At 40.3% G+C, this 15043-nt stretch overlaps 1 protein-coding gene across 1 annotated transcript in view; it reads left to right on the top strand.

Moving 5' to 3' along the window:
• Positions 1–15043, top strand: part of LOC127424035 (serine/threonine-protein kinase WNK2-like) — a 119049-nt gene that overhangs the window by 70346 nt on the left and 33660 nt on the right. Inside the window, exons 16-18 of the mRNA XM_051668818.1 lie at positions 6366–6417; positions 6511–6591; positions 13851–14479. Of these exons, the coding sequence (XP_051524778.1) occupies positions 6366–6417; positions 6511–6591; positions 13851–14479 (762 nt within the window). The remainder of the gene's footprint in view (positions 1–6365; positions 6418–6510; positions 6592–13850; positions 14480–15043) is intronic.

The following is a 15043-nucleotide window of genomic DNA, read 5'->3' on the forward strand; positions in this document are numbered from 1 at the left end:
TCTGCACTTTTAATATTCCCTTCCAACTCCACGAGTTCTCATGCTTTGGACTTTTTGATGAATGAGGCATACTTTATGATCCGACCCCTAAGAACCGCCTTAAGTGCCTCCCAAGCCACGCCTACAGAGGACACTGAGGACCAGTTGGTCTCCATATACACATTGATTTCAACCTTTAACAGTTGTTGGAATTCAGGATTTTGCAAAAGGGATACATTAAAGCGGCAACTATATGATTTCTTTTTCTCCGTATGTGGCAACACGTCTAAACTCACCAGGGCGTGATCTTAGACAGCAATCCACAACAGATGAAATGAGGGACTTAGATATATATAAAAAAACTATTCTAGAATAAATCTTATGGACTGATGAAAAAATGGATAGTCCCTACCAGTTGGGTTCAAAAGTCTCCAAATATCTGTAAGACCAAGATTTTTACACATCCTGTGAAGTGTCACTGTTGCTCTAGGGGGCTTACACACTTTTGCTTCACTATGATCAAGGACTGAGTCCATCAAAAGATTAAAGTCTCCTCCCAATATTATATCATGAGGGGTGCCAGCGGCTTGCAACATCCCTTCAAGATCTATAAAAAAAAAGCCCTGATCATCAACGTTAGGTGCGTAAATATTAGCCAAAATCAACCTTTGCCCCTGAATTTCTGCTAAAACAATAATGACTCTTCCTAATTTATCTTTACTCTGTTTGAGACATTTTAATTGTAGATGTTTACTTATCAATATAATGACAATGTAATGTCATGTAAAGGCCATGTGGTCTGATGAGTCCAGATTTACCCTATTCCAAAGCGATGGATGCGTCAGGGTAAGAAGGGAAGTGCATGAAACGATGCACCCATCATGCATAGTGCCCACTGTACAAGCCTCTGGAGGCAGTGTAACTATCTGGAGTTGCTTCAATAGGTCATGTCTTGGCTCAGCAACATTATGCGGCAATAAAATGAAGTCAGCTGACTACATGAATGTACTGAATGACCATGTTATCCCATCAATGGATTTTTCTTCCCTGACGGCACGTGCAAATTCCAGGACGACAATGCCAAGATTCATCGGGCTCAAATTGTGAAAGTTTTAATTAATGCAACTCTGGATGGAAGTAAATGTGACATCATTTGCAATGCTGCTCAGCTTCCTCGGACAGTCAAGTGATGTTCAGTGAGTCAGGCTCACTTGGCAGCAATGTGAAAATCACACCATGGCTTACTCATTCCAATGACTTTATGAAGGACAATGCTTGCTGGGGACATGTAAATACTTTGCGACCATCCTTAGCATCTATTCTCAGTTTGGCCAGAAACATCAGTGCAAAAGCGATCTTCCGTTGATGTAAGAGTTTCTTGCTTTCCTTGAATCGATCACGTTTCTCTCTTGTCGAATTTGCAAAGTCTGCGAACAAGAAAATGTTGTGGTTCTTCCAAGAAAGACTTCCTTTACTCCTCGCCTCGTGTAACACGAGATCTTTATCGGATGATCTCAGAAATTTGGCCAGAATCGCTCGGGGCCTGTCTCCCTCAGCGGATCTCCGAGCCGGAACCCTGTGAGCTCGCTCGATTTCCAGCTTATGGCCTGTTATGTCAAGCAGACTCGGGAAGAGCTCATCTAGGAATTTCACCATATCTCGGCCTTCTTCATTCTCAGGAATTCCAACAATTCAGACATTGTTTCACCGATTATGATTCTCAAGGTCTTCCAACTTTTCCCAGACGCACTGCAAATCTGCCTTGGTCGCTAGCGGATTAGCAGCTAATTCCTTCTCCGATGACTCCAGATAATCGATCCATTTCTCGACGTCCCCCATTCTTGTAACCAACTCAGAGAATTTAGTCTCCGTGGCCATAATCGATCGCCGTATTACAGCAAGATCCTCCAAGTCCGCTACGACCTTTGTCAGCATCACCGACATGGTCGCCAGTTGCCCCTGAATTTCTCCCGCCGCACCATCCAAACTGAGTCCCTGGTCTGCGGCCCTGTCAGGGGTGTCTCCAGAGCCAGAAGGTTTTGAATTCTTTGACATATTGACTTCATAGAACAGTTATGGATCAGGGTGTATCGAATCTCACCGTTTTATGACACAAAAATAATTAAAAACTAGCAAAGAGCGCAGAGCTCGCCGTTCACACGTCTGACACCCGCATGGTGCCACGCGACTCCCCAAAAGTTGCAGTTGTGATGGCAATGCTATAGATTAGATGATTGTTCAAAATAGCCTATTGAGTATCAGGAATGTATCATATGTAAACCCTGATATTACACCGCATCAATTTTTCTTTAATAGCTGTGCACACAGCATATGCACATCGATGGATGGTCCTCAAATCAAATCAAATCAAATCAAATCACTTTATTGTCACACAGCCATATACACAAGTGCAATGGTGTGTGAAATTCTTGGGTGCAGTTCCGATCAACATAGCAGTCGTGACAGTGATGAGACATATACCAATTTACAATAACATCAAATTAACACAACGCAATTTAAACATCTGTTATACATAATTAAACTCGACTTAAAACATCAAATTAACACAACACAATTTAAACATCTGTTATACACATAATTACACTCAACTTAAAACATCAAATTAACACAACACAATTTAAACATCTGTTATACATAATTACACTCAACTTAAAACATCAAATTAACACAGCACAATTTAAACATCTGTTATACATAATTACACAACTTAAAACATCAAATTAACACAACACAATTTAAACATCTGTTATACACAATTACACTCAACAATATACAAATAATAACATACACTGTACAGTATACAATATGTTGTTTTTTTTATTTATTTTTTTTTTTTTACTATATAGATACTATATAGATACACATTATTCAATAAAAATTAAAATATATATGAAAAAAGTATATATATAGAATGTACAGTATTGTACTGTATTGACATTCAGGCTGTCGGTTGATAGTCAGTTGTTAAGAGAGACATAATATAATGACAGTAATATAATTTATGACAGTCCGGTGTGAGATAAAAGAGTAATAAAGTGCAGGGCTGATGTATTTTGATCGTGGGAGATCAAGAGTTCAGAAGTCTGATTGCTTGGGGGAAGAAGCTGTCATGGAGACGGCTGGTGCGGGTCCTGATGCTGCGATACCACCTACCTGATGGTAGCAGTGAGAACAGCCCATGGCTCGGGTGGCTGGAGTCTCTGATGATCCTCCGAGCTTTTTTCACACACCGCCTTGTATATATTTCCTGGAGGGAGGGAAGCTCACCTCTGATGATGTGTTTGGCAGTTCGCACCACCCTTTGCAGTGCTTTGCGGTTGTGGGCAGTGCTATTGCCGTACCAGGCGGAGATACAGCCAGTCAGGATGCTCTCCACAGTGCAGGTGTAGAACCGTGTGAGGATGTGGCGGTTCATTCCAAACTTCCTCAGCCGTCTCAGGAAGAAAAGGCGCTGATGAGCCTTCTTCACAACGACTTCAGTGTGGACGGACCATGTGAGTTCCTCAGTGATGTGGACACCCAGGAACTTGAAGCTGCTGACTCTCTCCACTGGTGCTTCATTGATGGTGATGGGACTGTGTTCTCTATCTCTTCTCCTGAAGTCCACCACAAGCTCCTTTGTCTTACTGACGTTGAGGGAGAGGTTGTGCTCCTGACACCAGTGTGTCAGAGTGTGCACCTCCTCTCTGTAGGCTGTTTCATCATTGTCAGTGATCAGACCTACCACCGTTGTGTCATCAGCAAACTTAATGATGGCATTGGAGTTATGTGTTGCCACACAGTCATGTGTGTACAGGGAATACAGTAGTGGGCTGAGAACACAGCCCTGCGGGGCTCCAGTGTTGAGGGTCAGTGATGAGGAGATGTTGCTGCCTATTCTAACCACCTGGCGTCTGCTTGACAGGAAGTCCAGGATCCAGCTGCACAGCGAGCTGTTTAAGCCCAGAGCCCGGAGTTTCTCATCTAGCTTGGAGGGCACTATGGTGTTGAATGCTGAGCTGTAGTCTACAAACAGCATTCTCACATAAGTGTTCTTTTTTTCCAGGTGGGAGAGAGCAGTGTGTATTGTAGATACAATGGCATCATCAGTGGAGTGGTTGTTGCGGTAAGCAAACTGCAGTGGGTCAAGATTGAGTGGTAATACAGAGCAGATGTAATCTCTGATTAGTCTCTCAAAACATTTGCTGATGATGGGGGTCAGAGCAACAGGACGCCAGTCATTTAAACACGTTATTTTCGATTGTTTTGGAACAGGCACAATGGTGGATGTTTTAAAGCATGTGGGGACTACAGACAAAGAGAGGGAAAGGTTGAAAATGTCCGTAAAAACACCCGCCAGCTGGTTCGCGCACGCTCTGATGACGCGGCCCGGAATGCCGTCTGGACCCGCGGCTTTGCGGATATTCACCCGTCGGAAGGATCGGGTTACATCCGCTACAGAGACGGAGAGTGAACTAACCTCTGTAGCTTCAGCCGCGAGAGCTCTTTCCGCGAGGGCGGTGTTATTTCCCTCAAAACGAGCATAAAAAGTATTTAGCTCATCCGGTAGAGAGGCAGCGGTGTTCATGGCGGAGTTTTTATTCCCTTTAAAGTCCGTGATGATGTTAATTCCCTGCCACATGCTTCTAGAGTTGGTGGTGTTAAACTGTCCTTCAATCTTACTCCTGTACTGGCGTTTTGCTGTTTTGATAGTTTTTCGGAGGGCATAACTGGCTTGTTTATGCTCCTCCGCGTTCCCGGAATTAAAAGCGGAGGTCCGCACATTAAGTGCCGCGCGAACATCGCTGTTGATCCACGGCTTCTGATTCGGATAGATTCGCACAGTTCTGGTCGGAATCACTTCCTCTACACACGTTCTGATGAAACACATTACGCTATCAGCGTAAAGCTCGATGTCGTCATCAGAGGCGGACCGGAACATCTCCCAGTCCGTGCGATCAAAACAGTCTTGTAGCATAGAATCTGATTGGTCCGACCAGCACTGGATCGTTCTGAGGGTGGGTGCTTCCTGTTTCAGTTTCTGCCTGTAAGCGGGCAGAAGCAGAATGGAAGAGTGGTCCGATTTGCCAAATGGTGGGCGGGGGAGGGATTTGTAGCCATCCCGGAACGGAGAGTAGCAATGGTCCAAAACCCTGTCCCCTCGTGTGTTGAAACTAATGTGCTGGTGATATTTTGGTGCGACTGATTTTAAACTGGCTTTATTAAAGCCAGTCCTTATACTAAGACTGAAAGTTTCCCCACTACTTGGTGCAGGTTGGCAGCTTGAACCATGACAATTCGCTTTTGGGTTGGAACCGGTGGCAACCTGTGATAGGCGCAACATCGGGACCACTATTAGTGTCCTATCAGCAGGGCAACTGCTCCCTTTTGATTGCAATTCCTCATCTTCTGATTGCTTTTATTTGTGAAATTAAAATGACAGTAAGCTGTCTAATTTCAATGAACTGTTTCAATAATCTCCCCATTTTACCAAAACTTTGGGGGGAAAAAATTAAGGAGGCAAATGTACACAATTAGCGATATACACACATTTCTTATGGGCAGATTTCCAAAACTTATGCCAAAACTTATGCGACAATCGATAAAAGGCCATTTGAATGGAAACAGGCAGAATATGGCAAATTTAGCCAAAATAAATGTACTCATTTTCAACTTTGTCGATAACAAAACAGCGCAAAAAGTGGATGGAAACTGGGTTATTGATAACACATTTTAATGTCATATTAGTTGATGTTTTTCATGTAATCTTGAATCATATTTAAATGCTCCTCTAAACAGCAGTGTGGCCGGTGTCTGAATGTTCCATACAAACAGTATGCCATTGCTCTCAACCCAAAAACTTGCTCTAGTAATGTCTGAACGAATCCTCCTTTGGAGCCTTTATTTTATTTATTTTTTTATAGTTAAATTGGTTTACAAATTAGTCTGGATTTCATGAGTAAATCGGTCAGAATTTGAATGATTTTTTATGCAATAAGATGGAGAGGTCATGAAGAAGTTACAGAAATTCAGTGGTTAAAAAGTGTGTGAACCCTGTAAAGAAATGAAGTACGTTGAGAAATATGCTTAAAGTCAATGTTCACAATGTCAGTGAAAGTCAGTTTGATTTCATGTTGACTTTAAAATGATGTACACTTACACAAGATGAAGACTGCGGTCTAAGATACAAAAAAAAAATATGACAAAGTGCACCATTAATATTTTTAAATTCTTGAAAAATCCATGCATACTGCCAAAACTTAGTAAATTATATTGAATTAATGAAATAGCTGAATAATAATGTATACATTAGACAAATATATAATTTTTCTGCTTGTTTGATTTCATGTAACGAACGCTGTTGTCTTCTATTATTTCCTCTGAAGGGAGCAAATCCTCAGCAAACCCAGTGTGACCAGCTAGTTTATAAACAGAACGGTAAGAATATGACATGTGCATGCTCTACATGTCTCACTGTAACTAGTATTCATGAATTAATTTACATTAATCTGCCTTATCTTTTATTGACAGTGCTTCACACAGGAAAACGCTGGTTCATCATCTGTCCTGTGGCCGAGACACCCACATCTGACAGAGAACACACAGCCAAGAGTAATACACACACACACACAAACTAATGTTGCACAAATGCACCAATATCTGCACACAGATACACTATATGGACAAAAGTATGTGGACACCATATGTGCTTGATGAACATTTGATTTCAAAACCTTAGGCATCAGTTTCCCCCTTTGCTGTAATAACAGCTTCCACTCTTTTGGGAAGGCTTTCCACTATACTGTATGTAGTAACATGGCTGCAGGGATTTGCTCTCATTCAGACACAAGGCTATCAGTGAAGTCAGAAACTGATGTTGGTCGATGGGGACTGACTCACAGTTGCTGTTCCAGTTCACCCCAAAAGTGATCAGTGGGGTTCAGGTCTGGGCTTTGTGCAGGCCAGTCAATTTCTTCCACGCCAGACACAGTAAACCATTTCTTTATGGATCTCACTTTGTTCACAGGGGCATTGTCATGCTGGAACAGAAAAGGGCTATCCCCAAACAGTTGCCACAGATTTGGATGCACACAAAGCCCAAGCCATTACATAAAGAAACATTACGATTTTTCTTTACTGGATTTAATGGAGTAACCAAATTTGTTAATTAGAAGGGGGTGTGCACAAACTTTTGGCCATATAGTGTATTTACAGGAATAACTCACCCAAAAATGAAAGTTCTTTCATTATTTACTCACTTTCATGTTGACTTATTTCTGTGGAAAACAAAAGAAATTTATTTTTATATCATGGCCACTCTTTTCCATATAATGAAGTAAATGAGGACTGGATCTGTCCTCATTTAATTTAAATTGAATTTGTTTGTTTAATTATTTTTAAGTAAAATTAGTTTTAAATAAAATTATTTATATATATAATACACACTATATTGCCAAAAGTATTCGCTCATCTGCCTTTAGACGCATATGAACTTAAGTGACATCCCATTCTTAATCCATAGGGTTTAATATGACGTCGGCCCACCCTTTGCAGCTATAACAGCTTCAACTCTTCTGGGAAGGCTTTCCACAAGGTTTAGGAGTGTGTTTATGGGAATTTTTGACCATTCTTCCAGAAGCGCATTTGTGAGGTCAGACACTGATGTTGGACGAGAAGGCCTGGCTCGCAGTCTTCGCTCTAATTCATCCCAAAGGTGCTCTATCGAGTTGAGGTCAGGACTCTGTGCAGGCCAGTCAAGTTCTTCCACACCAAACTCGCTCATCCATGTCTTTATGGACCTTGCTTTGTGCACTGGTGCGCAGTCATGTTGGAACAGGAAGGGGCCATCCCCAAACTGTTCCCACAAAGTTGGGAGCATGGAATTGTCCAAAATCTCTTGGTATGCTGAAGCATTCAGAGTTCCTTTCACTGGAACTAAGGGGCCAAGCCCAGCTCCTGAAAAACAACCCCACACCATAATCCCCCCTCCACCAAACTTCACAGTTGGCACAATGCAGTCAGACAAGTACTGTTCTCCTGGCAACCGCCAAACCCAGACTCGTCCATCAGATTGCCAGATGGAGAAGCGTGATTCGTCTCTCCAGAGAACAGGCTTGGATGCAGCTGCTCGGCCATGGAAACCCATTCCATGAAGCTCTCTACGCACTGTTCTTGAGCTAATCTGAAGGCCACATGAACTTTGGAGGTCTGTAGCGATTGACTCTGCAGAAAGTTGGCGACCTCTGCGCCTCAGCATCTGCTGACCCCGCTCTGTCATTTTACGTGCCTACCACTTCGTGGCTGAGTTGCTGTCATTCCCAATCGCTTCCACTTTGTTATAATACCACTGACAGTTAACTGTGGAATATTTAGTCGTGAGGAAATTTCACGACTGGACTTGTTGCACAGGTGACATCCTATCACAGTACCACGCTGGAATTCACTGAGCTCCTGAGAGCGGCCCATTCTTTCACAAATGTTTGTAGAAGCAGTCTGCATGCCTAGGTGCTTCATTTTATACACCTGTGGCCATGGAAGTGATTGGAATACCTGAATTCAATTATTCGGATGGGTGAGCGAATACTTTTGGCAATATAGTGTATATATATATATATATATATATATATATATATATATATATACCATGGTCTGTTCATATACTATATTCTGATTGGCTGGAATGCGTACAGTTCAAACTGTTGAATGCACAAGTAGTTCCGGTAAGTTTTAGCAAAAGGTGCGTTCCAATCCGCAGGGTCCCTACGCAGTGTTCACTGCGGATTGCTCCCTACTCACTGAGCACAGGGTATCTGTTGAAGTTCACTTCACTTTACAAAATTCATTCATTTGGAATACCCTGTGACATCATCAAACACAGACGACGCTCAAGTCGCGCTGATCATGGGGTTCAAGATGACACAATATACTATGTAAATGCATAGAAATTAATGATAAATAACCTTACATCCATATATATATATATATATATATATATATATATATATATATATATATATATACATTTATTAAATACATCCACGTGTATACTTATAAAAATGTATTGTTATATATTTAAATGAATAAATTTCTCTAGAATTGTAACCTGTAAGTTAAATGACTGTTACTGTTTAATATAAAAAAATGTGGTTATTTTATAATATATTTGTCTTCTAAACTGTTATATGACCAATTGTCATGATGGATGTAACGGTTGCATCTCGTGCCTTTTACACTCGAGCGCAACCGCATAGATAGCACACCCGAGGTAAATTAAGCTTAATTTAAACGACAGTGTCTCTAACCCCATTTATTTATTTGATTTAACATTTATTTTAGCCACACTACGTCAGTACTCTGCTGGTTCGCAATGACTGCAGGGTAAATTTTCCTCTCCACTTTCTGTGAAGTGATGTATGGATGTACCCTTATTCCCTATGCCGTGTGAAGTGCCCTTCCAACTGAACATAAATGTTCCCTTCGGACTGGAATCTCCCATAAGATGGCTGAATACCGTGTGAAGTCCAATTTGGAGGACCCTAACAGTCGATTGGAACGTACTTAACCCTCTGGGGTCGACGGACGCGCCGGCGCATCCTGCTGGATTTTTTCCTTATAACAGCGGAAACAACTTAAAATACTTCATCATTTTTGGGCATGCAGATAAGTGTAAGACATCATTAGAAACTATAAAGGGTCTACTTTTATTTGTGTACACTCACAATAACAACAAAACCTTGTGCTTTTGTAAAATAAAGAAAATAAACAGGGTGCGCTTTCAGCCGTCTCTGTCTCCGCAATCATCTTTCTGAAACATGTCACAAAAATGAAGTGAAACTCAGCGAATACTTATCACACAAACATGAAACATATGTCTAAAGAAAGCTCAAAATGTCTACTTTATAATAAAACAATTCAAATTTAAAACAAATATTCTCCTGCAATGTAATCTGTATGAAACAAAGCGATGTACAGTTTCTCCTGGCTCAGCTAATTATCCCTAATGTGATCACACCCACCAGCAGAGCGCGCTAATCATACGGTAATGTGCTGAGGCGATCAATGCAAATGGTAAACACCCCCAACAATGCCTTAAAAAGCATCAAGTTCATCATCAGATTCATTCACTTTTCTGCTCTTTGGAAGATGGCACACTACACAGGTGAGGAAGCTCTTCAGATGGTCCTGGATAGTGACGAAGAGTTCACATTTTCCTCCGAAGAAGAGCGGGAATCCGACGAGGAACGTTTGCATTTTGAAGAGCGACTTGATCCAGCCGAGGATACAATTTCGGATGAGTAAGTCATTTAGTTTTACTTACATATTAGCTGACATGCTATTTTATATAAACATGGACATATTTTACTAGTTGGACTATTTCCAGACTTGCCAGCCAGTATTCAGGGTATTGAAATTTGAAATGACCTAATAGGCAAGTTTTAGTTACATTTAAATGTTGTTTTGTCTAAAGAAGGTATTTAAATTGTATGCTGTATGATATAAATATATGTAATATGATATAAAAATAATATGAATGTTTAGATTATATTTTAACTAGTGTTTATGCTGCCTCATTATCATCAATGAAGCTTGTGCTTGCAAATATCTGTTCGGATGTAAATGTGTAAAATGTGCTGTAAATATGCCCATATTAGAAAATCAGCATATTAGAATGATTTCTGAAGGATCATGTGACACTGAAGACTGCAGTAATTATGCTGAAAATTCAGCTTTGATCACAGGAATAAATTGAAATAGAAAACAGTTATTTTAAATTGTAAAAATATTTCACAATATCACTGTTTTTGCTGTATTTTGGATCAAATAAATGCAGCCTTGGTGAGCAGAAGAGACTTCTTTTAAAAACATGAAAAAATCTTACAGATTTAAAACTTATAAACGGTAATGTAGGTCTAAAGTCTTTATGTAAAGAAAATGTAAAGTCAGATTAATTCTTTTAACTTGTGAATAAGCGACAAACAATACATTCAATCATTAAGTCTCTTCACATTCATTCTCTCTCAGGGGAGGGATCTTTGTCTCAGGTGTGAATCACATCAATATTCATGATCATCCACGCCTCCTCTCATATGGCCTTTCTAACACTAAAAGTGTCTTACAAAAGTTAAATGACTATATTGTTTTGTATGAATGAGTGATCAGGATGGTTTTCACATCATTTTGTAGCAAAACCTCTAGGCTACAAGATCCAGTTCTCAAAAGTCTTGTGAACAAATGTTTAGTATGTGTTATATGGCCTTATTTCAGTGACTTAAAATCTTTGTTTTTTCAACAAAAAAAACATAAACATTATTTTCTCAAAAATACAAACATGTACATACATGTTGTTCACATATTATTGTAGCCCAGTTTGTGCTGAATACAGTGTTATCAGACTTTAGCTATTAATATGTTTTTAAGCAACTGAAAAAAGCACAAATGTCATCAGGACCCAAAACACCCTCAGAACCCAGAGGGTTAAAGTCTTTATAGCAAGTCAGTCCACTGTCGGTCATCGGTACGCTCTCGGGAGGTTATTTCCAGTCATGACAGTGCAGCTCCTATCTACTTGAATGGGGAAAGACCGAAATCTCAAAAACAGTTTGCCAAGTTTGCGTTTAAATGACATATTTCAAATTAGCAATACAATCTGACAACACTGGAATCATAAATTGTGCTACTTTAATTCAGATTATGCTAAAAAGTGCTATTTTCCCATCTTGTGTAGCTAATGCGCATGCGCGTTCTGGAGTTGATTGACAGGCAATGTCTACATCTAAAAGGTGATTGGCTCTTTTACCTGTAAGCGGGATTTCCTTTCTACATCCATTGACCGTTGAGCACTAGAGCTCCTTGGTTGAGCGTTCCAACTTCTCCCATTCATTTTAATAAAAGTAACCTGTCTCTGCTAAATAAACAGTCTCTGGTTTTAATCACCGTTCGATATTAATGCACTGTTCGTAACCATAGCAGCATAACATTAACCACTTTCATCAGCATAGCGAATATAATGGAATTCAGCTTGTTTTGCACAGAGGGTAAGAGATTAAAATCAGGACCTATTAGATGCATGTTTTGTTGTCCAGCAAGACGATGCAAGATGGTTTAAACTGTAATGTGTTGTGTATCCACAGTTTTCCTGAGCAACTACGTGGCGCCAGGTTGATTCTAATTGCCTGTTTTGTGTTTCTGGTCTTGAGACACAATGTAAAAACTACAGAAACAAGCGATATAGACGGAGAACAACAATCATTTAAGTGTTATTTGGAGTAAAAATGTATTTCATGCTCAACTTGTGCAGTTGTTGGCAACTCAAATAACAACTCAAAGCAGTTAATGATATCAACATAATTAACCTCGGACCGTTGCTTCATGACATCTACACACTCAGGTGAGGCATTGTCAAAAAAACGGTCATCTATGTGGGCACTAGTTCTTTCAATATGTCAAACCTCCCTCTTAGACTTTGGGAAATGATTAATGTTTCTTGAATTGGTGAAATTGTAGTGCATTTCATTCTTTATACTGTGAAAGGCTTTGTTTGGAAAACCTTAATAAAACATTATTGTTACATACTGTTTTGTTTTCTTTCCTAAGAAGGAAATAAATGCATTTTGACAGGAAAATAAATATACTGAATATAGAGGAAAATTTCAACATTAAAAATCTGCGATAAATCGCGATTTAAAATTTTCATCGACTAACAGCACTAACATACAGCATATATACTGTATATTTATACACTCACTGAGCACTTTATATTAGGAACACCAAACTAATACTGGGTAGGGCCTTCCTTTGCTCTCAAAACAGTATTAACGGGCCCAAAGTTTGCCAAAAAACCATTCCCCACACCATTATACCACTACCACCAGTCTGGACTGTTGACACAAGGCAGGTTGGGTCTATGGATTCATGCTGTTGGTACCAAATTCTGACCCTACCATCTTTGTGCATCAGCAGAAATCGAGATTCATCAGACCAGGCTACGTTTTTCCAGTCTTTAACAGTCCAGTTTTGGTGAGCCTGTGCCCACTGCAGCCTCAGCTTTCTGTTCTTGGTTGACAGAAGTGGAACCCGACATGGTCCGCTGCTGTTGTAGACCATCCACCTCAAGGTTCAGTGTGTTGTGAATTCCAGCAATCATACCACGGTCGAAATCACTGAGATCACATTTTTCCTCATTCTTATTGTTGATGTGAACATCATTATCTGAAGCTGAACCACAAGTCTGCCAAATTAATAAATGTAAATGTAAATTAACTGATGTTCCTGAACCGTATCTGCATGATTATATGCATTGCACTGCTGCCACACGATTGGCTGATTAGATAATCGCATATATATAATTTTTTTAATATAATTCAATTTAACTAGTATTTCACTGAAATATTGCCTTCTGCTGTAGCTCCTAAATTAAACAGTGCACCATTAGACATGCTAAAATTCTGAGAACCAATTGAGTTCATCATTATAGTGCCTTTTTATATGACTTTATAGTCCATTTTAGAGCTTCGGTGGAGGATAAGATTATCAGTGAATAATGTTTTTTGTCTGATCCTCACATAAAGCTATCTTATGACCTCAGGAGACTTGGAATATAGTGCAGTAGTCATATGGACTACTTTTATGATATTTTCATGGTGCTTTTTTTATGATTTTGAAGCTTGACTGCCCCAGTCTCCATTCACTTGCATAATATGAATAAGAGTGGCCACAGCATTCTTCAAAACTTGTCATTTTAAGAAAGTTCGGGTAGGGGTTTGGAATGACATGAGTAAATGACAGAATTTTCACAATCCGTTAAACTCTTATTCTGTAGCCTCTTTTTTTATAGCTCTCTCTTTCTTGCATTGAAACGTTTTTTCTTCCAGAACCAGAGAGTTCCTCGATAAATCAAGCACATGATGTCAACACAGTCAGTGCAAAACCTCTGCAGAAACATCCATCTCTGCTGCAACCAACCCTCTCTGAGCACGCTCAGTCAGCAGACGGCCCTCAGCCTGTGTGTTCGGGCGTTTGTATGGTTTCTGACATCCCATGTTGCCCCATTGTGCCTCCTGTATCCCTGGATGTCACCCAGAAAGTAGACGAGGCCCTTCACCAGCCAGTAACCCACAACAACAGCCCCAGTGCAGAGCCGCCCGGGAGCCACACCCAACCTGTGGTACTGCAGCAGCCTTTTGCCACGCCCACTCCACAAGTGTCTGTTACCAGTGCCCAATCACAGCCTCAGAGCCCCGCCAATCAGCCCCAACAAACTCTGCCCTCCACATCACAGGGGCCACTAGGGGCTGTGCCATGCGAATCAGACGGGGAGGGGCCACCGCAACTCGAGTTTACAGACAGAACAATAAAGACTTTAGATGAGAAACTACGCAATCTGTTGTACCAGGAGTACCACCCCTCACAAACCATGAGCTCTGCCTCCGACCCGCCTGGATCACCTCTGCTGTCAGACAGCCAAGGCAGTGACGGCACTGCGAAGAGAGGAGAGAAACTGGTAAAATGAAGCTGCATCAATTTCAGTGTCAGTATGAGCTATTCGTTTTTCGTTGAGATAAATCACTGATAATTGTTACAATCAAATCAATTTATTAAATTGGTGCTTTTTATGTCCCGCATTAACATAAGTGTAAATAATGACTTTAAATGATGAAATCTGACTCTAACTTTTAGGGCTGTGTAAAGATATTGTTGATTTCTGATTAATCACAATCTTCATTTGAATGACCCCGATATCAAATCTTAAAATCCCAAGAACTATATTTTACTCTATGCACAACCCTCTACAATGCAAGTAAATATATGTGTGATTCTCCACTATTAGTGGTGAAGAAATTCATCAGTGAGATCCTTTCACTGCGTGTTGAGAGTAATCAATGTAAATATGTGTATATTAGGCATGTAACAATTCACAAATTTCATGATACAATATGACACAAGCACCCACATGCTTTGCTCAAACTTATTCACGGATTTGACATAAATGTCTTTTAATCATAAATGCCACAGAAGAGTCTGATATTGGCAACAAAAAGCAGAGCTCCATAATAAATTCTTTAAT

This window comes from Myxocyprinus asiaticus, chromosome 33 (assembly GCF_019703515.2).
Source record: "Myxocyprinus asiaticus isolate MX2 ecotype Aquarium Trade chromosome 33, UBuf_Myxa_2, whole genome shotgun sequence".
Taxonomy (NCBI): Eukaryota; Metazoa; Chordata; class Actinopteri; order Cypriniformes; family Catostomidae; genus Myxocyprinus; species Myxocyprinus asiaticus.